This window comes from Callorhinus ursinus, unplaced genomic scaffold (assembly GCF_003265705.2).
Source record: "Callorhinus ursinus isolate GAN/ISIS: 27379988/994484 unplaced genomic scaffold, GSC_fseal_2.0 scaffold46, whole genome shotgun sequence".
Classification (NCBI taxonomy): Eukaryota; Metazoa; Chordata; class Mammalia; order Carnivora; family Otariidae; genus Callorhinus; species Callorhinus ursinus.
In genome coordinates, this window is record NW_027397108.1 from 11690761 (window position 1) to 11716116 (window position 25356).

General features: G+C 48.6%; 1 protein-coding gene and 1 pseudogene across 1 annotated transcript in view; one reads left to right on the forward strand and one right to left on the reverse strand.

The window, feature by feature from the left end:
* The window catches only part of FANCA (FA complementation group A), a 59431-nt gene that overhangs the window by 13955 nt on the left and 20120 nt on the right, over nucleotides 1-25356 (reverse strand). The window contains exons 15-30 of the mRNA XM_025860322.2: nucleotides 21300-21410; nucleotides 20191-20286; nucleotides 20036-20095; nucleotides 18861-18949; nucleotides 17647-17707; nucleotides 17518-17567; nucleotides 12246-12322; nucleotides 9965-10081; nucleotides 8680-8816; nucleotides 8242-8312; nucleotides 7739-7835; nucleotides 7475-7662; nucleotides 5899-5995; nucleotides 4241-4417; nucleotides 2909-2982; nucleotides 936-1064 (exon numbers count right to left, since the gene is read on the reverse strand). Coding sequence (XP_025716107.1) covers nucleotides 936-1064; nucleotides 2909-2982; nucleotides 4241-4417; nucleotides 5899-5995; nucleotides 7475-7662; nucleotides 7739-7835; nucleotides 8242-8312; nucleotides 8680-8816; nucleotides 9965-10081; nucleotides 12246-12322; nucleotides 17518-17567; nucleotides 17647-17707; nucleotides 18861-18949; nucleotides 20036-20095; nucleotides 20191-20286; nucleotides 21300-21410 — 1631 coding nt within the window. The remainder of the gene's footprint in view (nucleotides 1-935; nucleotides 1065-2908; nucleotides 2983-4240; nucleotides 4418-5898; nucleotides 5996-7474; nucleotides 7663-7738; nucleotides 7836-8241; nucleotides 8313-8679; nucleotides 8817-9964; nucleotides 10082-12245; nucleotides 12323-17517; nucleotides 17568-17646; nucleotides 17708-18860; nucleotides 18950-20035; nucleotides 20096-20190; nucleotides 20287-21299; nucleotides 21411-25356) is intronic.
* Nucleotides 22314-22762, forward strand: LOC112814686 (ATPase inhibitor, mitochondrial pseudogene; annotated as a pseudogene).

Here is a 25356-nt window from a genome sequence, read left to right on the forward strand (position 1 = left end):
AAACACTGTCCTGAGTGAGCCACACCCAAAGGACCACATGCTTGTGTGGTTCCATTTATATGAAGTGTACTAGGATTGACCAATGCTTAGACAGAAAGTGAATCCCAGGGTTGGGGGCGTGGAAGGAAGGCACAGACACTCACTGACTTCGCTCTGCGCACGCATGCTTGCCCCTCCCTCCCAAGAGAAGAATGAAGGACGAGAGGGCCGGCCCCAGCCTCAGCTGCCTGGTGCTGCAGGTGTTACTCCCAGCCATGGAGCGCCACCAGGAAAAACTCCAGCGCCATCAGCTGTATTGCAATGCAGTGTGACTTGGAAGAGTCACCTCGCTAACTAGCTGACGTGTTTACACATCCTCGTGGAGAACAGAGGGACAGTGGGAAACATAAAGGCAGCCGTCCTCCCTTGTGTTCAGGAACCATTTGCATGGACCGTGTTTCTTAGAGGGTAACAAGATTCGTTTTCTAGGATTTAACACTTGTCACCTGAAATGTGGAAAATGGAATTGATTTTACTCGCCATCTTGACACAACAGTCATGAAGACAAAGACTAATCGAGACTAGCTCAGCCGGAACGCAAACCCAACACAGCTGCATGCTACGGAATTCTGCCCCCATGGCAGCCAGCCCACGTCCATGTTTCAGGCACCTGCGATGCTTGCCACCTGCTATAACCTACTTGTCCCACCTTTACACTTAATGACCCAGGTGCCAGGTGACAAAGCAGAAAGACAAGTCATTGCCGCTGGCAAATCTATACACAAAGGAAATGGATTCTGAAAACTTACCTTTACTTCAGACAGACTCAGACTTGCTATCAGGACATGTTCAACTGTGCTTTGTATAACACAAAGTAGACTGAGAGAAATAAGAAACACATTCTTAGAACTACCAAAATTAGAAGTATGACGCCCTTTGGCATCAGCATTCCTAACCTTTGGCAGAAGTCTATCAGCACGTCGACAAGAACCGTGCACGCTGTCTGCAGCTGCCCATCGCAGCCCCCTGCAGCAGAGGGCTTGGGGAGGAAGTGCTCATGGATCGCCCACTGGTGGAAGTCCCACCTGCAACAGCAAATACCAAGGTCTGTGCTGAGAAAGGCTGCAAACCAGTGCCTCACGTGGCCGAAAAGCGAGCCCACAGCCAGGGGCACAACGGCAGGGGGTTAAATCTGAGGGGTTGGGGCTACAGGAATGCCCTCTGCCACAATCAAGACCCCCTAAAGGGCCATCCCCCTGGGTCATTATCCCAGCGTCTACCAGCAAAGGTGTCCAGATCTGGACCAGGCTCTGCAGGTGCTCACAGGAAAGGTCTTGAGGATGTACTAAGTGAAAGCCTCAGTCAGAGAACCACTGACACTAGTCTATTTCTACAGAAAGAGCCAAACCCAACTAAGACGTTTCCACATACCCACGAATGGGCAAGGAACAGGTGAGAAAGGGCTGGTGCTTTACCCATACCATCTGAAGCCTCTACAGAATGTATTGAAGTGTTACTTATAGAATTAAAAAAGACAAGGTCTAAGCACAGCTTCAACATCCTGTGATCTGGGGGTAAGAAATCCTTATTATGGATCCTCACACTAGAAAATGAATTCCTTCTTTTCCTAGTGGAAATAGAGGAGGAGGAGGGAAGGGAGGGGAGACCCTAGGACACGCAAACCCATGCAGAAAGCACTCACAGGTGGCTGGGCACAGACCTGAGGAGCAAGCAAACCTCTATCTTGTTGGAAAAGCAGTTATTCTTTCCACAGTTCTTTCTTATTTCTACTTGCTCCTTCTATTACCTGAAGCCAGGAGACAGCATCCCGTGCATGTGAGGAACGTCTCTGACCACACAGGGACAGTGGCTCAGGGTGGCTCACGCTGATCCCTGCCCTCAGCTGCCCCCGGGGCTCCTGTGCCCTACCAGCTCCATTTTATCTACAGCACATTTCCCTCCCTGACCTCTGCACCCCCACACTGAGGGGCTGGTCAGCACCCCACTCTCATGCCCAGAACAGCACATCTCACCTCCCCCTGGTCTGAAGAGTTGGTCCTGGGACCCACAGGAGCTCAGACCTTGATTTATCCGCTCCTCATGCCACCAACTCAGGACCAGCACTGCCTGTGGCACCCACCAGCCCTCTGCTTCCGTTGTGTTCTTCCCACGCTCAAGACAGACGCAGGCTGGCCGCCCCAGCTGAGAACCATCTCAGGCGCCTTCAGCAGGACCCCGGATGGTCAGGACTCCACGGTAGCCCCTTACCACACCCAGCCTTCCCTGCTCCTCTCCCACCCAGGGGAAGCACACTTGCTGCCCCTGCCATCCCCACCCTGGGACCCGTTCTCACAGCCCTGTCTGGGGTCCTGATCTGTCTTAGCTGTCCGCCGGCTTCTCCCCAGGCCCACTGAGGCGTACACGTGTGTGCAGTTGCTTGGCAACAGTGCCCAGTCAGTGGCGTCAGGGCAGAAGTGCACCGCCTAGTGCCCCTGTCTGCACACAGGTGACAGAAGGGCAGGCTTGTCTCATCACAATGCACCCCCACTTTGGAGAACGTTCTAGAAGTGCTTGGCAAACAGGAGGAACTCAATAAATGTTTCTTGAATTAAGGAATGAATGCATGAAGATGTGCTAATAGGTCATATATTAAACTGAACATTGAGGATATAATGAGAGGACTCAGACTTCAAGACAATGCAGAAAACCTGACAGCATTTTGAAAGGCAGACCCCCCCCCTTTTAATAAGACTTTACTTATTTGAGAGAGAGAGTGCGTGTGCACAGTGGGGGGAAGGATCGGAGGGAGAAGCCGACTCCCCACTGAGCACGGAGCCTGACACAGCTCGGTCCCAGAACCCTGAGATTGTGACCTGAGCCAAAATCAAGAGTCAGATGCGCCCCAAGGCAGATCCCTTTCAACACTTACCTTTCCGTATGTGAGAGAGAATCAAGCTCAGGTTGGATTTCCAGTTCCAGCTGTAACCAGTCTCTGTAAGTTAACTGAGAGAAAAGGACGGCATGAACAGCACAGTGCAGATGGGACACGGAGACCAAGGTCGGCTTGGTAACAGTCTGCTGTCACCGCTCCGTGACCGTGGACGTCACAGCTGGAAGCCTCACAGGAGGCCAGCCGGGCCTACGCTGGCCTCTATGCTCACGCCGCTTCCCACCGTCGGACTGAGGTCCTGGCACCAAGCCCTGACGGGGAACTCAGATATTGCTTAATCGAACTCTGAACATGAAGCTCACCAAAACCATTCAAACTGGTACTGAAATTGAGTTCTCCAGCACACTGCCTGGTTCTGAACAGTTAACCTGTGGCCTCTGCAAACCACTCAGGTTACCACACAACACCACCAGGAAAGAAATCATTTTCTAGTGCAGTGGAGTTGGGCAAAGTAACCGAAGAATAAACTTGATGCAATGACATGCTTCAAATACTCACGGTAGCGTATTCCTTATTTTACAATTCTTGGAACGGTTTCACTCATCAACACCGACTAACCTCAAACCTCACACTGTGTGTAAAAAGCACATCCCAAAGCGCGCTCCCTGTCTGAAATACCAAAGCCTGGCAATACGGAGCAGTTCCTTGCTCGGGGACACATGCATGGGAAGCCAAGAGGCTCGTCCACGATCACCCGAACACCAAGGGCGGCGGCCCGCCGAGACACCCGCCAGGCTGCATGTGGGCAGCGAGTGTTCTATGCACACTGCAGCATCGCCTACTATGCTCAACAAACACGGTCAACCTGCTCTGGTGTAACCGATACAATTAGTAAAAGAACTGAATATATAATAAAACAACTGAGAATTTTTTCTCTAAGGACCAAAATAAGCAGACCAACATCCAGGTGAGTAAACGAAAAGTTATGAAAAGGTAGCAGACTAGTAACACAGGCATGTTGGCTGAAGCAGGCCAAGGCTCCCCAGGACTATGTTCAGAGAAGTGCAACCCCAAATTGCAGCCTGGCAGGTATGTTCCAGATACATTTATATTCACCCTTAAAACCTTCTGCAAAATGTTAGTGCTGGGGAAACTGGGCAGAGTAGACGTGATCTTTCTGTCTCATTTCTTACAAGTACATGTGACTCTACAGTGGTACCAGTAACGACTTCCATCCAAGCCACTTCTGCGGTGCTCCAGCATCAGGCCCGCCTGCCTGCCCACCACGTCCTCAGGAAACCCCACAGCTACCCGCAAAACCCTGTGCGTTAGGACAAGGCAAGAGACAGGAAAAGGGGCAGTGGGACCTACGTGAAATTCTTTCTGCTTCAACAGTTCCTGGAAGGTTCTCTGTTTCCACAGACACAGGGCGGCTCGCTGCCAGTCGGCAGTCGGCAGGCACAGGAGTCTCCAGGGAAGGCCGGCTGGGTCCTCCTGAGAGGGGGGTTCCCGGGCTTCTGAGAACAGTCTGAGTATAACGAACTGGAACTGGAGAGAGATGGTAAACTGGCTGTGTGCCACAGGGCAGGGCAGCGTGGAGACGCTGTGGACACCTGGAGTGACCCGGCGAACCTCTCATGGGGCACTCTGGGCGCCCTGCGTTCAGCTACTGACAGCATCTCAGTGACCAGCCCTGTCTGCCAATCTTGGCGCACATCTGTCTCCCGGGGCACAACACCTGGAGGCAGAACTGCTGGCTCTAAATGGTCCCCCACAGCGGTGGCTGGCAGTCCTCCCAGCCTGTTGCTGGCACTGGTTTTCCCACTGTAAGAGGGTGCCAACTGGATAAGCACAAGAATGTCCATGAGTGTTTGCCATTAGGAGCTGCTCAGGGGGACCAGGGGAGGGCACTGGGACCCCCCTCAGAATTCGGCAAAGGTGGGACCGGAAACTTGTCTGGGCCGCCTCTCCTAATCTCTGTTCCATGCTTCAAACTGTGGGCACCTGGGACTAAGCTCCTCAACACCAATGACGGGAGCACACAGGTGTCCCGACGGCACTTAACCTGAGGGCAGGACCAGGGCTTCTCAGTGGATTCTAATGTGGAGCCTGGAACTCAGATCTGCGTTTCAACTTCACAGATGTTCCTTAAAACTCCACCAAAGGAATAACAGGGGTTTCCATTCTCACTCCAAGTTCACTTTTGCCACTGAGGTTTTCTGACACACATCTTTAAACTTCTCTGGTCTTGGGGCGCCTGGGTGGCTCAGTCAGTTAAGCATCCAACTCTTTTTTTTTTTTTTTTTTAAGATTGTATTTATTTGACAGAGACACAGCGAGAGAGAGAGCACAAGCAGGGGGAGTGGGAGAGGGAGAAGCAGGCCCCCCGCTGAGCAGGGAGCCCGATGCGGGGCTCGATCCCAGGACCCCGGGATCGTGACCTGAGCCGAAGACACTTAGTGACTGAGCCACCCAGGCACCCCAAGCATCCAACTCTTGATTTTGACTCAGGTCATGATCTCAGGGTCATGAGATCAAGCCCCACATCGGGCCCCGCGCTCAGTTCAGAGTCTGCTTGAGGTTCTCTCTCTCCCTCTGCCCCTCCCCAACTCTTGCTTGCTCTCTCTCTCTAAAATAAATAAATAAGATCTTTAAATTTCTCTAGTCCTGTAAATAAATACAACATTCAATAGACGAGGTAAGTCTTCTGAGAAAATCAGAATTCTTTTTTAAATAGATACTTTTCATGAATATTTCTTTTAATATACCAACTTTACAAAAATCAGTATGTTTCTTTTTAAAAAAAAAAGGAGGAACATTTGTCGTCTTTGTCATTTTACAGCCCCTCCTTCATCTTAAGTCTGAGAACAGAAGAAAAAGGCAGTTTCAGTCCCAGGAGACAGTCCGATACACCGGGAGCACAGTGTGCAGAGATGTGGGCGGGGAGAGAGCAGACAACCGGACCTTCGCTAGAAACCTGCATGAAACTGGAGATTCACAGAATGGAGAAAGGGAAGTGACAGACCTACCTTTTTCATGAGGGCTGGAGATAAGCAGCTGTACAAAATATCTCGCGACAGGGAAGAAGACTTACACAAAAAGTAAGAAATCACCGCTGTACAAAATCTGAAAGCAGAAAACAGAATGTAGAAATGTGATGCATGCAACATACGGGATGAAATGAATGTAAGCGTGAATTTCACAAAAGGGATCTGACTGCATTCTAAACCAGATGTCCGGAGGGTTAGTCTCGGCCTCAGCTCTGGGCCAGGCTGGCTCCTGAGCCCTCGGGAACCAAGCCCCCGTGTCACACCCATGGGTCTGAGCTCTGTCCACGCTGAAGGCACAGATGCAGAAAACACCGCAACAGTCAGACTGTGCAAGTACAGGCTTGCTTTCGCCGCATGTAGAATCACGGCCAAAACAAAAGTGATCAAGTCAGATGTGATTGGGAGTGCTTCTGACGTACCATCACCCCATTCACTGTTCCTTCCTGAAAGAAGTCTGTGGAACCAGGCATAAGCAGGCCTTTTAAACTCAGCCTTAGGAGAAGCCCTTGCCCACCAATGTGTTGGGTTGTCAAGTGTCGAAGAGACCGACCCCGGGGCCCAGGGGAAGTCAGGAAGGTACCGAGGAAGGAAGGGGGACCAGGGCACTTTCAGGACTGACTGCCAGTGAGGGCTCTCGGTGTTGCCAAAAGCCTGTAAGAGGCTGGACGGCTCTGCCTCCCACTGTGGAGGGCTCAGGGGTCCAAGGCAGGCATTCTAGTGCATGTCTCTCCCCGCTCTAATTCCTTATGCCTTTTGTCAGTTCCGTCCGTGAACTGCAATCCCAGCCCCCAGCAAACAACCCATTGGAACCTCCTGGCTTCTGCCTTGACCCTCCGTCCATTCACCCCGGGATCGAGTAAGTCTAGACTCCCAGGGCCCTGCCCTCAGCACGTGGGGACCCATCCCTGCCCTCGCTGGGGTGGGCGGCTCACTGACACCGGCCCACCTCTCCCGGCACCTATCACCCCGCATGCACACGCTATCAACTTGCCAGATGCCCCCACACAAAAGGGCAGGGATTTGGTTCCACCCCAGGTCCTGGAATGGGTCTGACCCACAGTGGTGTATAAGGGAAGCGTGGGGGTGTATACTGGCACAAACTTCTAGAACGATGGGTCTCAAAACCCCTTCAGATGAGTTTCTTTGGACTGGGCAACTCCATGTGCAGGTACCTACCCCACAGAAACAGCTACTCACCACAGGGAAGCCCAGCAACCCAGCCAGAGGGACGGGTCCCACTGGATGCCAGGCGCCCCCAAGACAAAACCCAGTAATGCTCGCCACAACCGAAGATGGCTTAACAACATGGAAGGATAACTACGGTCTACTGTAATGTCTTAAAAGGCAGCTTTTAAGGTAGTATACTCTCATTTTTGTAAATAAATAAAGAAATACACACGAGTATACACGCTATAAAGACTCTGGAAAGACATATACCAAATGTTAGAGTGATCACCTATGGAGCGTGTATGTGTTGACCAGCTTTATGTGATGAGAATGTGCTACTTTGTGGAGAGGGGAGAGGCACAGCAGAGAGGCGGGAGGGGGAGCTCACTTCAGGCAGAAGAGCGAGGTCTCTGCGGTTCCAAACGTCAGGAGGCTACTGAAGAACTCTGGGATGGGGAGGCTCTTGGCAGGGGCAGGAAAACCCACGCGCACCTCTGGGAGTACAGACCTGGACTCGCCCAGGTGGACGACCAGGGCAGCCAGGCCCAGCACGTGGGAGGTACTCAGGCTTGGGCCCTGAAACAGGAGACGGTGTTTCTCCAGGAAGGAGGGTGGAGCCCCCTTCCCAGGCGGAGGGAGGTGGCAGCCCTACCTGGTGACGGAGTAGTTGGCAAAGCCGGGTGAGCACGACAGGGAGGAGCCTGCGTCCACACATGGCTGTCACGAAGCGAGCAGCCCAGGGGCCCTGCCTGCAGAAAGAGCCGCCGAGACCAGCAGTCCGGCCAGTCCTGGCCCTGCACGGCCTTCCCACGGGTTCTGCTGCACAAGCACTCACGCACAGGAGGCCTCAGAAAGAACCGGGCTATTCCCCCAACAGCGGGGTCTCCCACGGTGATGCTTAACCTCTGCCGTGTCTGCACCTGATAAAAGTCAGCACGGCCCCTCCACCCCGCCTGGGACCCCCAACCGGTACAGAAGGCAAAAGGCAGCACCCAGGACCCAGGATCAGAGCTGGACTAGGAATGGCAGCCTTGCTCCCCGTCCTCGTCATGAAAGACAGGGAGGAACTCTGCTCCACCACGGAGACCTGATCCGAGCACCCAGGCCACCCCACACACGACTCCACACCACCCAGTGAGAATCACCAGCCTCTACCTGGCTGGTGGGGCGAAGCTGGAGGCTGCAATCAGGTTCTGACAAAAAGACGTCAACAGGAGGTCCGCGATCTGAGAGAGAAATGGTCACTGAGGGCACAGAGTCCCGGAGAGCAACGTGCACGAGCCGGACTGTTTATGCCTCTGAGGAAACAATCACACTGACTGGCAGCCAAACCCCACTCCCAATCCTGAAGGACGGCGGGCCAGCAGTCCCACAGTCCCAGCCGTGAACCTTCACAACAGGGAACAGGGTCAGCACACCTCGTCTATACAGGCCCAGAGAGTAAACAGTTTTAGGCTTTGGGGCCACAAATGGCTGGGCTGAGTGTGCCCAGCTCCTGGGTGTCTGGTTCCCTGGGGAGGAGAGCAGTGCACGCAGCACTGTCTGCACGGTCCATCCCTGCTCGCCAGCCTATTGTAGGCATCCTGCGCTCACCTCCTGTTCCCGGTGCTCCAAGTGTGGCGCCAGGATACTGAGCTGGACCTGCGATACCTCCAAGCTGCCGTCCTCCTCGCCCAGGCCCAGGGCGGAGCTGAGCCTTTCAGAGACAACTGCCATGTGAGCAGAAAGAACTGCAAATGGAGAAACACGGTGAGCTGACCAGGAAAGCTGCTGACGCCCACCCCCCACTGCACCCCGGGGCCGGCTCTACAGAAGCAGCCCAGTCTCCATTCCGGGGACAACACCTGCCACTAATGCTGGGGCCGCGCACATCCAGCAGCCAAGCGGTGCAAACTGCTTTTCCCACATGGCAGGTGGTGGTGCTGAGACGGTGGACGGGCACGAGGCGGGGCAGAACGGGGACAGGGGCCGTCCACTGCCTTTCGTCGGGTTACCTGAGGGGTCCATGTGTTCCCTCCCCACCGCAGACCTCACTTGATGCACACTCTGCGTCTCCCCCACACACTGTCACATCTGCCCGAGGTTCCACGTCCCACCGTCAGCCTCTGGGCGCCAGAGGCCAGGGAACAAATGGGCCAATCGTGCCAGCTGGAAACGGCAATCTGCTTGCTAGGGACGAGGCTGACCTGACCTGTCGGCTATCCGGCTGAAGCCCCGGGGTTCCACCCCAGCCTCGCCGTCCCCACATGCCCAATTCGCAGGAGCGCAGCTCTGAGAGGCCACGGCCCCCGGGACCCTGTGCGCCGTGAGCAGGGGCACTGAGGTGGCATTATTAGTATTTCCTCTGGGAGGCTCTCACAGGGCGTTCTGTCCTGGTTTGAATACAATGCATTTATAATATAGAAAAACCTATTACATGTCCTGGATAAAAATAGGGTTTATTTACTTTAGATTCTGCATTTTTCCCAACGACAATCTCTTCAGTAGGAGAAGTTCGTGTTTTATTTTACGGACTGCCGCGCACTGCTACGTGACGCGAACCGTTCACGCTCTCCCTCCACAAATGAGCACGGCCGACATGCCATGTTGCAGGAACTGGTCGTACAGAAGCAGAGGCCAAGTCCTTAGTTCTCCGCGAGTCAGCCGGCACAGCCGAGTAACGCCAGTTCTCCCCTCTCCACCACCTGGCCTGCTGGGATGTCAAACCGCAGAGCGCTCATCTCTGCTAAGGCTCTGGGACGGCCTGACGACGGACCCGTCTCCCGTCCAGCACCCGCCGGCGCTGCGGTCAGGTTGACCTGAGCCCGGGCACGGCTGGATGCCCACTCGGCCCACAGGCACCCACTGCAGACCGCCCTGCCCACAGCCAGGCCCTCACCGTCATACTGAGAGGGGTCTGTCATGGCAGCTCTGAGCTCGCTCAGGGCAGCGGCGAGTGGTCCCAGCGGTTCTTCCGCACAGCCCCCGGCTTCCGCCTTCACCCCTGCGGCTGCATCTGGGAGAGGACAGAACACACACAACTGGACGTGGCTCCTCTGTGAGAAGGGTGGACAGAGGCCCCAGACGAGGTGCCATGCTGCTGGGCACGGATCATCGTATCAGAAACGTGTTTATAAATGTTTAAGAAAAAACATGGTTCTATGCACAATATGCCATAAAGGTGAAAAGCATATATGTAAAGAAAAAGGACCAGAAACACGGTGAGGGGGTCTGGGTGGGGACATAGGATTGTGGATGGGTGACAATTTTATTCAGTTTCTCAAACTTGTAAGTAACATTGTCATACTGTTTTCTTAATAGGATGTTTAAAAAACATAAGATGTAAAGAAAAAAGCTAAGAATTAGTATACAAGAGATGATTACCAGTTCTCAACATATATTTCATAGATTTACGCAAAAAGATTAGATCTGATCACAAATTTGTAAAAGAAAAATGTTTCTTGAGGCGCCTGGGTGGGTCAGCTGGTTAGGCATCCAACTTCTGATTTCGGCTCAGGCCATGATCTCAGGGTCATGAGATCAGGCCCCATGTTGAGTTCCACACTGGATGTGGAGCCTGCCTAAGATTCTTTCTCTCGGGGCGCCTGGGTGGCTCAGTCGTCGGGCGTCTGCCTTCGGCTCAGGTCATGATCCCAGGGTCGTGGGATCGAGCCTCACATCGGGCTCCCTGCTCAGCGGGGAGCCTGCTTCCCCCTCTCCCTCTGCCCCTGCTTGTGTTCCCTCTCTCGCTATCAAATAAATAAATAAAATCTTAAAAAAAAAAAATTCTCTCTCCCGCTGCCCCTCCCTATTTGCACATGTGCTCATGCTCTCTTAAAAAAAAAAATTTTCTTCAAATACAATTTTTCTTTCTTTTTTTTTTCCTTTTTTAATGTTAAGCTCTATACCCAACTTGGAGTTTGAACTCACAATCCTGAGATCAAGATTTTTATGCTCCCCTGACTGAGCCAGCCAGGCATGCCCAAACATACAATTTTCATTAGAAAAAGGAAGGCAAAGGGGCCTGGGTGGCTCAGTCGGTTGAGCACCATGACCCGAGGGTCCTGGGATCGAGTCCCACATCGGGCTCCCTGCTCAGCGGAGAGCCTGCTTCTCCCTCTGCCCCTCCCCCTGCTCATGCTCTTGTGCTTTCTCTCAAATAAATAAAAAAAAAAATCTTAAAAAAAAAAAAAGGGAAGGTACACTACATGCTTTAAAAGCAAAACAAGTTCAAGTTCTGGAGTCACTGGAGAAGAAATGGGTACACGCAGTGAGCCTTACAAGATAGACACCATGACAAAACTAGAAATCAGAAGGCTTCTTTTATAAGCCTTGCCAGATAAAGTACAGAAAACATTCTCGAGGCCCCCAGGGCAGGGCCAGGGGGCTGGGTACGGAGGAACTTGCCTCTCACATACTGGACACGGTCCTAACAGCCTCCCTGATATCCCCAGCACGGAGGTGAGTTGTTTCAATAATGGTAAAAACAAGTGTGAGACCTGGGACCTTCATTCTTTGCCCACTCAAGTTTTCTCAGTCTCCGTGGCCGTGAGAAATCATCCAAGCATGTAAAAAAGGAAGGGTTTTGGGAGACAGAACTAGAAAACACAGCCTCATTCAGCCTAGCTGGCCCTGTAAAGGTCAGAGGATTTAAACCACGTGACAGTGCTAAGGAACCAGGCCCTCCTCCGGATGAGCCTCCCACCACCACCCTGTTAGCAGAGACAATGGGATAGGTGGGAACACGCCAGCAAGGCCGCCCAGCGGCTCTAAGCACCGCTGTCTCACGCACACTGTCGCAGATCGGACCTAGGTCTATACACGGATGCCCATGAGCTGAGCAATCCCCAACCCACTACAGACGAACTCAACCGTCCCAAGAAGCAGACCCCCCACGACACCCCACTTCAAAATCAACACTGCAGGCCTCAAGCCCGGCAGCCTCATCTGACAGGTTGCCCGAATCAGGACAGGCAAGCAGAAGGCACATCACAGCCTCATGCAGGACGTTCAGGGAGATGCCCTGTCAGGTAACTTTCCAGGGCCTCTGGGCTGGGGGAGGGGGGGGTTCCTTCCTGACTGAGCCAGATCAGCACTGGCCCGAGGTGTGGCCTGCACACCTCGTGACTAGGGAAGTAGAAGGTACCCGTCCTGGGGACGGACAGACCCATTAACCTTACGTTCTGGCTTCTTCTCTTCCACAGTGGAGCAGGCTTGGCAGTAGGTGGAATACAGAGACAGGGGAATTTTATCTGCCCTGGATCAGGAGAAAACATGAAAACCAAGTCAGTTATGACTCAAATTAGTCCTCAAGCTCACAATTCCAAAAACTATCATAAAACAAAAATACATGATATAATCTATTATCCATACCTTATAGTATGACCCTGTTTTTAGAAAAAAAAAGAAACCATTACATGAATCAAATGGTCCTTACTGTTCATAATTTGCCATATACAAATATCTGCCAATGTGGTTGTCTTAGGACAGTGAGATTATAAATGATTTTTACTTCTCTCAATAAAGTTTGAGTAATTTCCAAATTTTTTTAATGAACTTATAATTACTTTTAATGAGTAATACTGAGAAAAACACCCAATTTATGTCATTAAAAACACACAGAATTATAGAACAAAGTCCTGTGATGAGGACATTCAGAGGAGCAGGAACCACCGAGTGGCAGCCCAGGTATGGGACACGTGCAGTGGCATGGCCTACAGGACACAAAGTCTCCAAATGAGCAGTGAGGCAGGAGGGCAGCCGCCCCACGGTGCTGCAAACCCAGACGATGAACCAGGGAAGGAGCTGGATGGGCCCCAGGGCAGGAGTCCCACTGCGGGCCGCAGCGAGGCAGGGGACAGCCCGCAGAGGGGAGCGCAGCACGCACCCAGAGACTGGAAAACCGTGAGATTCAGGATCAGAAACCAATGCAAAGAAAAAGAGCAAATCTGAGGAAATGGAGAAATCCACATAAAAGAACATTTCAGACACCACTCATCCTCAGAGAGCTAAGACAGTGACAGAAGGGTCGGGCAGATAAACCGGAAGAAATCCCTCTGAAAGAAGAGAAAATAACACCCAAAAAACCAGATATGGAAAATGTGACAGAGAACAAGTCACAAGACAATCCTGGCGATCCAATGTCTGGGAAGTGGGAGCCGCAGGAAGAAGCCACACAGGAAAGGAGACCTGCACGAAACAAGCTACTGACATCGTCTGGGCCTGGGGTTTGCTTCCAAACAGCCCAGAGTGGTGGGGGGACAGGGGCATGTGAGCGCCACACAAATACTATTCTATTTTCTGTCTTAAATTTTCCATTAACAAAAGATTTTAAAATATCTGAGAAAATTTCTTAGTACTGAAGGACATAAATTGCCAGATTAAAAGGCCCACCTTCTGCCTCGCCAAGAAATGAAATTAGACCCACACCCAAATACGCAGCTGTAAAATTTCAGAACACAGGGAACAACAAAGATACTGCAAGTCTCCAGAGAGTAAAACACAGGTCACATGCAAAGAATCAGAAACATAGTATCTCAACATCAACACTAGAAGCTAGACATCAATGGAGCAATACTTTAAAAAATGTGAGGAAAAGTATTTCCAACCCAGATTTCTATACCCCACCAAACTACCTACCAAATGTGAGGGCCGAATAAGCTGTCCAAAAAGAAAGAAAGAAAAGAAGAAATAGAGAGATAAATATAAAAAAATCAGTTAAGAGTTAAAAATGTGGGGCACCCGGGTGGCTCAGTTGGTTAAGCAGCTGCCTTCAGCTCAGATCATGATCCTGGGGTCCTGGGATCGAGCCCCACATCTGGCTCCCTGCTCAGTGGAAAGACTGCTTCTCCCTCTACCTCTGCCTGCCACTCTGCCTACCTGTGTTACCTCTGTCAAATAAATAAATAAAATCTTTAAAAAAAGAGTTGAAAATGCTTGCCTCCGGAGAAAAAGAAATGGCAGGGAGGGGTGAGGGAATGGCTGTTTCTCCTGATAAACTTTATAAAGCTGACATTTTAATCTACATGCTTATTTGACTTTGACAAAAACAATTTTTTAAAAGATTTTATTTGTTTATTTGAGAAAGAGAGCATGCGAAAGAGAGCATGAATGGGGGGAGGAGGGAGAACAAGCGGGGGTGGGGAGGTGGGCTGTGGGATGGTGGGAAGACAAGACCCCCCCACTGAGCAGGGCGCCTGACATGGGACTCGATCCCAGGACCCTGAGATCATGACCTGAGCTGAAGGCAGACTCTTCACTAACTGAGCCACCCAGGCGCCCCCAAAAACAATTTTTTAAAGCCTAAGAATAAATGTCAAAGAATGAGGAAGCCATACCATGCAAACACCAAAAAGAAAAAAAACGGAAAAAAAGCTGGCATTAACAGCCTGATAAATAAATAAAGCCTAATAAAGACATTACATAATAATGAATGAAAAAATACCCAGAAAGAAGGCTATATTTTGCAGGCTTTAACAATCATAAACTTGTATGCAACTGATAAAATAGGCTTCAAAATACATAAACACAAATCTGACAGAATTACAAGGAGAAAACGACAAAACCACAACATCCATAATAAACTGATAAACCAAAGGGACAGAAAACTGGTCAGGATATAGGAAACTCAAGAACAGGTACAATGTAACAGACAGACACTACACCTCCAAATTAAAGAATATTCAGTGAATGTTTACAAATGCTGAACATGTATATAGTCTATGACAAAGTCTCAATTTAATAAAAATCCATAAAAAGCTAATCATATTCTTTGAAAATAATTGGAAATCAACAATAAAAGCTCAGGGACAAACACCTACATGTTTGGAAAATTTTTCAATTCATTTACAACTAAAAATTATAAGAAAATCATAACACAAATAATAAAATTTTATAGCTAAATGACAATCTAAGAACTATATACTGAAACTTTTGGAAGGCACTAAAGTAACAGAGGTAAAATTTATTAAGATATACCTGTATTAAAACACAAGAAAGATAAAACACCAAGTTAAACAACCAGCTTAAGAACCTATAAAAAGGGGGCACCTGGGTGGCTCAGTCGTTAAGCGTCTACCTTCGGCTCAGGTCATGATCTCAGGGTCCTGGGATCGAGCCCCGCATCGGGCTCCTTGCTCAGCGGGAAGCCTGCTTCTACCTCTCCCACTCCCCCTACTTGTGTTCCCTCTCTCTGTCTCTGTCAAATAAATAAAATCTTAAAAAAAAAAAAATTTAAATTATAAATAAATAAATAAAGCAATGAAATAGAAGATAAAAAATACCAGGTATGGTAATACCAAAAAGTAGTTATGCGATAAAATTAATACAACAGACAAATCTTTAACGAGAGAGTAACAAAGAAAGGGCAAAATTTTTTTAAAATTTTTTTATTTTTTTAATTTCTTATTTATTTGTGAGAGAGAGAATGAGAGACAGAGAGCATGAGAGGGAGGAGGGTCAGAGGGAGAAGCAGGCTCCCCGCTGAGCAGGGAGCCCGATGTGGGACTCGATCCCGGGACTCCAGGACCACGACCTGAGCCGAAGGCAGTTGCTTAACCAACTGAGCCACCCAGGCGTCCAGAAAGGGCAAAATTAACACTAGCAGGAATTAGAAAAAAAAGAAGAGGGGCGCCTGGGTTGCCCAGTCAGTTAAATATCTGACTCTTGATCTCAGCTCAGGTCTTAATCTCAGGGTTGTGAATTCAAGCCCCACACTGGGCATGGAGCCTACTTAAAAATATATATATATAAATGATGGGATTTACTGACAATGCTATGTCAGTAAATTTGAAAATTTAGATGAAACACATGGTTTTCTAGAAACATACAACTAACTCAAGGAGAAATAAAAAACCTGACTAAACCAATAAACATTCAAGAAACTGAATCAGTTGTCAAGAGCCTGCCTCCAAAATAGATACCAGGAACAGATGATTTTATAGCCAAGTTTTACCAAACTTAAAGGAACACAGAATCCCTATGTTATACGGACTGTTTTAGGAGACAGGAAAGAGGGAAGGCCATCGAATTCATTTCATGAGGTACTACAACCTTGATGTCAAAACAGCCAAGATGAGTGAAAAAGTATGAGACACAGATACAAAAATCCTAAATAAAGTATCACTAATTCAAATTCAACAGCCTCTATAATAAAAAAATCATTACCAAGTAGGAAATGATCCAGAATGCAAGGACAGTGAAAAAAATCAATGTAATCTATCCTATAACAGATTACAAAACAGCAAAAACCATTTTAAGAGATGCAACAAAAGCATTAATTCATGCTAAAAGTCCTTAGCAAATTCACATAGAGGGAACTTTCTTAATATCGTAAAAAGCATATGAAAATATATGGAGACTATAGCATATAGAAGTATTGGTAAAATTTTAGAAGCATTCCTATTTGAGTCAGGAACAAGACAGCTTCTTATTCCTACAATTTCATATTATACTAAAAAGCCTACCCAATACGTAAGACAAAAATGGAGAGGTATAAAGATGAGAAAGGAAAAGACAAACTGTTATTCTCATAGACAATGTGATTATCTACAAAAAAAAATCTACTAACCAGCAGGGTTATTGGATAGGGGAGCACCTATACCCCAGCAATAACCCCCCCAAAAAAGTAATATGCTTTTCACAGCAACAAAATCTAAGTACCTAGTAGTATATTGAACAAAAAATTTACAAGACAGAAAAATCTACTACTGAAAGGCTTAAGCAGATTTACTATGTTCATGGAAGGAAAAAGTTATAACAAAGTCAACTACCCACAAATTAATCTATCAAATTAAGGAAATTTAACTAAAAATTCTGAATTTTCACGGAGATACATCCAAGGATGTTCACTGAAGGACTACTAAAACATACTGGAGTTCACATAAGAGTTCTGCTATAGGGGATGGATAAATTAATCAAGGTAGTTATTGTGCAGACCATGGGACCCTGGGGGCGTGCAATACAGCAACTGTAGCCACAGAACAGAATTCAATGCTATAGTTAAATAAGTGACCCAGAGCACACGGGCATCAAGATGAGTGAAAATCCAGCTGCAGAATGACACAGTGTGATGTGTGCGTATATACATACATACTTTGTAGCTGTAAACATGTGTGATAAAAAAATTAAACACAGGAAAAAGAGGGGCAGCCGGGTGGCTCAGTCGGTTAAGTGTCTGCCTTCGGCTCAGGTCATGATCCCAGGGTCCTGGGATCGAGCCCCACTTTGGGCTCCCTGCTCAGCGGGGAGCCTGCTTCTCCCTCTCCCTCTGTCGCCCCCCTGCTTGTGCTCTACCTCAAACAAATATATAAAATCTTTTTAAAAATAATAACAAGATAAAATCTTAACCAATTTTGAGCCAAAATTTTATAAATAAAACACATTTTTCTACAAAAGCACCACAATTCTTCGCATTTGTCAAAAACTGTTCTGGAAACAGGTGTCCTTACATACCTCCTCAGGGACTCTATCAAGGCCACTCTGGAATCAGGGGTTCTCGGAAGCTGTGGGGGAAGACGGGATTCAAGTGAGACATCTGCTCTCTGCCACCTGGGCCCCAAGTCCATGACCACATGTACTGACCACTCGAGGTGTGAGCAGGGCGGGGAGAAAGTGAGACACGTAGTAAGGTCTCCTGAAGATGCTGCAACACAGAAGAGCAGGTTCAGAGGCGTCACAGACGACAGAAGCGTTAGAAAACCTTACTGACAACTATGAAAACATCCATTTCCACAGAAACTCACTGCATTTCACAGGGTGGGACCAGCGGGTTGTCTCATTTCATGTCACATGGCTGTGATATTATACCACAGTTTCTTTTTTTAAAGATTTATTTATTTCAGAGAGAGAACGTGAATGTGCATATGAGCATGCGAGTGGGGGGATGGGGAGAGGGAGAGAGAGAATCTCAGTCAGACTCCCCGTTGAGCACAGAGCCCAACACGGGGCTCAATATCAGGACCCCGAGATCATGACTCGAGCCAAAATCAAGAGTTGGACACTCAACCGACTGAGCCACCCAGGTGCCCCTATACTACTGTTTTTAGTCTTCTTTTTCACTCTTTTGGGACATTTCATGCAAAAGGAAGCAACAACCCTCCATCCCAAGGATCTGGAAGACACTCTGCCGGAGGCACAGCCATGTGATCTGGGTTAGTCATTTCAGGTCAGCTGTAGGTATTCTCCTTGGGGCTGAGTAGAAATCCCGGGGAGCTAGAGCCAGTTCACATTTCTGAAAAGCAATGCCTTCCAAAAGCTACCCACATTGGTAATAACCAGAGTTCCAGATGTCTGGGGATCACCAAATTCAACAAAATTTTGCTATTCAATTCTGTCCTGGCCCCACACTGGTCACCCATGAAGAAGTAATAAAAAATCGTTATTAAACCATGGGCTTGGGACACCTGGGTGGCTCAGCCAGTCAAGTGTCTGCCTTTGGCTCAGGTCAACGAGCCCACATCAGGCTCTCTGCTCCGCAGGGAGTCTGCTTCTCCCTCCCCCTCTGCTCCTTCCCCCTGCTTGTTCTCTCACTCTCAAATAAATAAAATCATTAAAACTAAAAATAAATCAACCAACCAACCAACCAGAGGCTCATTCTCGTCCTTCTCTGTGGGCTCTACTCAACAATACCCATTGGCTTTTCTCAAGAAACTGAGTTTCACAGCAAGGGCTCTGCACCACCTCATTACAGGACTCGTGTTGGGGCCTCTATCCTAGGTCACCCACAAACACAACAGCCACCCTGCTCCGCATGGGTCTGAGAACAGATGGGACAACTCCAAGAAGCATGACCCTACCTGGCCTCCATGACGGCGACAGGAACCTTCCCTGTGTGTTCGAATACCGCAACGGCCTTCTCCACATCCTGGTGCGCTTGGCTGTGGGGCTGGCTCCATCCAGGGAGGATGGGGAAGGAACAGAAGATTTGAAGGAAAAGATACTGAGCAGGGAAGGTGCCATCAGCCTACCCTTCGGCACCACAACTCTGCCATTTCAAGGTGGACGGCCATGCGCTCGCTGCCGGCACAGCAAGGGGATGTTCAGACAAACCAGTGCCAACAAGACCATGGAAAGGCAACGAGCCACCCCGGGGACCATTCAACACCTCTGGAAGCCTCTGCCACCCTCCTGGCTCCCCTCGAGGAGAAGGCAGCGTTCTGAGGAAGGAGGAGGGACTTAACTTTTCAGAGCTGAAAAAACTATGAAATGACAACATATCAGCAGCAATGATTCTTAAGTAGATACCTACATTACTTAAAAATATGGGGTGCCCTTGGGGGCTCTGTTGGTCAAGCGTCTGCCTTCGGCTCAGGTCATGATCCCAGGGTCCTGGGATCAAGCCCCACATCGGGGTCCCTGCTCTGTGGGGAGTCTGATTCTCCCTCTCCCACCCCATTAATGCTCTCTCAAATAAATGAATAAAATCTTTAAAAAATAAATAAATACTTAAAAATATTCACCTAACACTTTCATGGCAGCTGTAAGGGCTCTCTGGCCATTCACAGCTTTTAAGTAAGAGTCTTTTTCTTTTTTTTTTTTTAAAGATTTTATTCATTTATTTATGAGAGAGAGAGAGCACGAGCAGGGAGTGGCAGGCAGAGGGAAGGCATGCTTAACTGATTGAGCCACCCAGGCGCCCCTAAGTAAGAGAATCTTAAAATAACATATACACACACCATACAGCCATCTGACATCTGGTTTACATAAACACAGTTAACACTTCTTCCTGCAATTCTTAGAAACACAGGATCTTCCTCCAACCCCATTTTAAAGACCTCCTCTTCAATGCACACCCACATGAATGAAGATCTAAAAGACCGTCCTGCACACGGTAACTTGCTTTAACTCCCGTCCTCCAGATACACCAGACAGAACAGGCTCAAATGCTCAGCTCAGAGTCACAGGAAATCAGACTGTGCTGGTGAGCACAGGCCAGAGGCCACAGGGGGCAGCAGAACCGAGGTGACGTTACCTCCGTGATGTCCCTGCCTGAAGACAGATCCTCGTAGAGGCCCATGTTCTCCACTGAAACCTGAAGAGGGGACATGGTGGGGACCATGAGGCACTGGCCTCTGCGGAGAGAGGCTGAGGAGCTGCTGCTGAGGGGGAGGGGAGGCCATGACTCGCCTTCAGGTCAGCCAGGCGTGTCTTGGCCAGCGTAACATAGTCCGTGAGGAGGGAGCGGTACTTGCTTGGCACCAGTGGCGGGTGGAGAATGTGCACCTGCAGGCAGATGGCAGAGCAGGGCCCCATCAGTCCTTGAACTGGGGGTGGCTTTCTGGGGCAGCAGCAACAGCTCACCGTGGACACCTGAGCTTACACCAAAGGTGGGAAACTCAAGGGATGAGCCAAAGACGCAGGGGGCTCAAGCCGGGAATGGAACAGACAGAATCCCGGCCCAGGGAGAGTATGTGGCCTGGTCCTCGCACAGAGCTGGCCCTCACCCAGCGCAGCCTGGCACTCACCCCGTCTCTCCCCTGACGCACAAACACAGGAGTGCCCCAGCCCCAGGGAGAGAAGGGGTCAAGCCCTCAGGGCAGGGGGGGGGTTCTGAGCCTCACTCGATGATGGTACATGCTCTATGCTTCCCTTTGTCCCTTAGGTCACATGTATTCTTTGGAACATAATGCAAATCTCTGAATTACAAAAAGAAGTAAGAATCAGTTTCCACTGCCCTACCCCTCAAAGAATGCTGGGCAGAGTTACCTGATTAAAAAAGAAAGCTTGCAGTAAGGCATTTTTAACCATGAGATTCATACAGATTGGTTATTAAAAATGCAAACTCTATAGAGGGTGTAATGTCTTCCACGTCTGGAAGTAAAGGCCATGGGCACTTTGGGGTATATCCTTCTGGTTCTTCTTCAATACAAAACTGTATCGTTGTATATGTTAACTAACTGGAATTTAAATAAAAACCTGAACTACCAATAAAAAAAAAAATAAAGAAAAGATCTATCATTTAAAACCCAAACATGGGGCTGTAGCATACATGACAATGTCCTCCCGCTGAGTGGGTGCTGAGGACATCCTTCTGAGCCGGCAAAGACCTGCCCATCCTTGCGAGGGGCTGTGTGCTGTCGCCAACCACCCCCCAGGGATGGACAACGGGCTGGTTCCTGGGCATTTTACCAGCACACACGTGGTTTCTGTGCCCGCGAGCACAATCACATCCCTAGCTGTAAGGTCTGCACAGGGCAAAGCCAGCGGGATGCCCGGGTGGGTGGGCCTCTGCTCACCTGCATGTACCGGGGAGCCTCAAAGGGCACGAGGTCTGACAGGAACTTGAAGAGAAAGACCAATGTCTTCTTGCTGCTACTGTGGAAGCCCCTCGTGCTCCCAAAGGAGGCCTGGGGGGAGAGGCAGGCGTGAGAGCCAGCAGCCGGCTCCACGAGGGGCCATGCCACCCACGCGGGGATATGTCACGCCGCGGCCGAAGCCGAAGGGAGACACAGTCACCCGGGCTCCTGTAATCCCATGACGCCCGGCTCTGCCTGCCCGAGAAGACGGGCTGAAAATTTATTTAGAACAAAAGTTAAAAATATATTCCTCTAGAAAACAGTAACTGTGCTATCTTTTTGTGACCCTGAGGAGCACAGTGTATTAGCTGCCCTCACAAGGGCTCTTTCCTCAACAAATAATTACATTCTACACAATGAAGCCACTTCTGAACCACGGTAACTCCCAGACTCTTCTGTGAGGAGACAAGGTCACCGCAGGGGAGGGGGCCAAGAAGGGCAGCCCCTCGGGACGCTGAAAGTGCCCAGCTCACAAGAGAAAAGCCGGCCCTTCCAGGAACTGAGGGCGCCTGGGGATCCCACAACGGGCATCGGCCCTGACGGGCGGCAAGGAGCCTCTGCCCAGAGAACCGAACACACAGCCACACAAAGTCCTGCTCCGGCCCAGCTCCCCAGAACGCCACAGCCTCCGCCCCGAGGTGTGGGGGCCCGCGGCAGGGGGGTGCAGGATTCTGTCGAAATTCTTCTGAATAGGACGGTGATGCAGGCACAAGAAGCCACCAGGTGAGAGCAAGATGACAGCAGAGCAGGAGGATCCGAGGCTCGCCTTGTCCCACAAACACAAGTAGATAACAATCAAATCATCCCAAATGCCCCAGAACTCGACCTGAAGATGGAGAGAACACACTCCACAATGCTATAAAACTAGAAGTCAACCACAAGAAAAAATCTCGAAAGACCACAAATAAATGGAAGTTAAATATGCTACTAAAAATGAATGGGTGGGTCCTGCTACAACAATGGCTGTCACCGCGTTGCCCGCCCGGGCGCGGCTGGGCGTGGGGGGCGCTAGGGCCGTACAAGCCCGAGGCTTCAGCTCCGAACGGTCAGACTCCGGCGCGGGCTCGACCCGGGAGGCAGGTGGGGCCTTCGGGAAGAGAGAGCAAGCTGAAGAGGAACGACACTTCCGAGCACGCACTAAAGAACAACTGGCAACCTCGAAGAAACACCATGAAGAGGAAATCACCCATCATATAAAGGAAACTGAACGTCCGCAGAAAGAAACTGAGCGGCACAAGAAGAAGATCAAACATCTAAAACACGATGATGATGATTAAACATACACACTTCCCACAGCACAGCTACATATCATTGCCCGCTGCTATGGAAGCAGAGTTGTGGTTTTATTAATATCTGTGTACTGCCAACAGATTATAATAAACTGTCATCAGTGGAAAAAAAAATGAATGGGTGGGTCAACCAAGAAGTCAAAGAAGAAGAAAAAAAGTACATGGAAACAAATGAAGATGAACATGCAAGAGTCCAAAACCTGTGGGATGCAGAAAAGCAGTTCTAAGAGGGAAGTTTATAGCAATACAGGCCTTCAAGAAGCAAGGAAAATCTCAAATACAACCTAACCCTACACCTAAAGGAGCTAGAAAAGGAACAACAAACAAAACCTAAAACCAACAGAACGAAGGAAGTAATAAAGATGAGAGCAGAAATAAACAATAAATAAACAAACAAAAAAAGAAGCAATGAAATCAGGAGCTGGTTCTTTGGGAAAAAAAAAAGGCAATAAAAATGAAAAATCTCTAGCCAGACTTATCGAGAAAAAAAGAGAAAGGACTCCCAATAAACAAAATCACAAATTAGAGAGAAGTAACAACCAATACCAAAGAAATAGAAACAATTATGAGACATTATTATGAAAAACTGTATGCCAACAAATTGGACAACCTGGAAGAAATGGACAAATTCCTAGAAACATATAACCTCCAAAAACTGAAAGAGGAAAAAATAGAAAACTTGAACAGATCAATTCCCAGCAAAGAAATTCAATCATCAAAAAACTCCCAACCAGGCGCCTGGGTGGCTCAGATGGTTAAGCATCTGCCTTTGGCTCAGGTCATGATCCCAGGGTCCTGGGATCGAGTCCCACATCAGGCTCTCTGATGGGAAGGGGGCCTGCTTCTTCCTCTCCCTCTGCTGCTCCCCCTGCTTGGGCTCTTTCGCTCTGTCAAATAAATAAATAAATAAAATCTTAAAAAACAAAAAAAAAAACGCCCAACCAACGCAGGTCCAGGCCAGACAGCTTCACAGGTGAATTCTACCAAACATTTCTAGTTAATACCTATTCTCCTCAAACTATTCCAAAAAACTGAGGGAAGAAAACTTCCAAATTCGTTCTATGAGGCCAGCATTACCCTGACACCAAAACTAGATGAAAAACTCCACTAAGGAAGAACTACAGGCCAACAGCCCTGATGAACAAATATGCAAAAATCCTCAGCAAAATACTAGCAAACTGAATCCAACAATACATAAAAAAAATCATTCACCGCAGTCAAGTGGGACTTATTCCGGGGCTGCAAGGGTGGTTCACTATTCGCAAATCAATGTGACACATCACATCAATGAAAGGTTAAGAATCACATGATCATTTCAATAGAAGCAGAAAAAACATTTTACAAAGTACAGCATCCATTCATGATGATAAAAACCCTCAACAAAGTAGGTTTAGAGGGAACGTTCCTCAACATATAAAGGCTGTATATAAGAAACCCACAGCTGACATCACCCTACAAGGGAGAAACCGAGAGTCTCTTCCCCTAAGGTCAGGAACAAGACAAGAACGTCCACTCTCACCACTTTTATTCAACACAGGACTGAAGTCCCAGCATAGAAATCAGACCACAAACAAAAATAAATGGTATTCAAATCAGCAAGGAAGAAGTCAAACTTTCATTATCTGCAGATGACATAATACTACATATAAAAAACCCAAAAGACCACCAAAAAACTACTACACCTGATAAACAAATTCAGTAAAGTCACAAAATCAATGTCCAGAAATCTGTTACATTTCTATACATTAATAATGATGCAGCAGAGAGAGAAATTAAGAAAACAACTGCATTTACAACTGCACCAAAAACACTAAGATACCTAGGAATAAACCTAACCAAAGAGGTGAAAGACCTGTACTCTGAAAACTATAAACACTGAAGACAGAAATCGAAGAGGACACAAAGAAATGGAAAGACATAGCACGGTCACGGAGTGGAAGAACACAATGTTAAAATGTCTATACTAAAGCCATCTATACATTTATTTTTCATTTTTTTTAAAAGACTTTATCTGTGAGAGAGAAAGAGCACAAGCAGGGGGAGCAGCAGAGGGGGAAGGAGAAGCAGGCTCCCCACTGAGCAGGGAGCCCCACGTGGGACTTGATCCCAGGACCCCAGGATCATGACCTGAGCCGAAGTCAGACACTTAACTGACTGAGCCACCCAAGTGCCCCAGCAATCTATACATTTAACACAAACCTCACCAAGAAGTCCCGAGAGTTTATTTTTGCTTTTGTTTCCCTCGCCTCTGATGTCCAGTAAGGGGGATGAAGAACACTTGTGATGAGCACTGGGTGATTACAATAAAAACTAAAAAAAAAAAAGCCAGCAGATGGAAAGAAGACCACCCCTCATCACCATTCAGCTCCCACCGAAGAACAAGGGGCACCATTTCCCTCCCTCCAATCTGTCTACACGGAAGGGTTAGTGACTCTTGGCAACATCCACTGAGTCAAGAGTGAGCCTCAATGACACCCTGAAAACAGGACTAGAAACGAACCACCAGGAGAGAGCAATTTATGGGAAGGATTTATGTCCAGTGTCTAGAGTAACAGACACGTCCCCAGATCTGGGGCTGCAACAGCATTTAATGTCACTCCAGGAAAAAGACAGCTATTCTTATTAGAAAAATTACAAGTACACTGTGATGAGCCACGAACCATAATTCATGACCCCAAAGGGCTCAAATTTAAAATCATCACATTGGC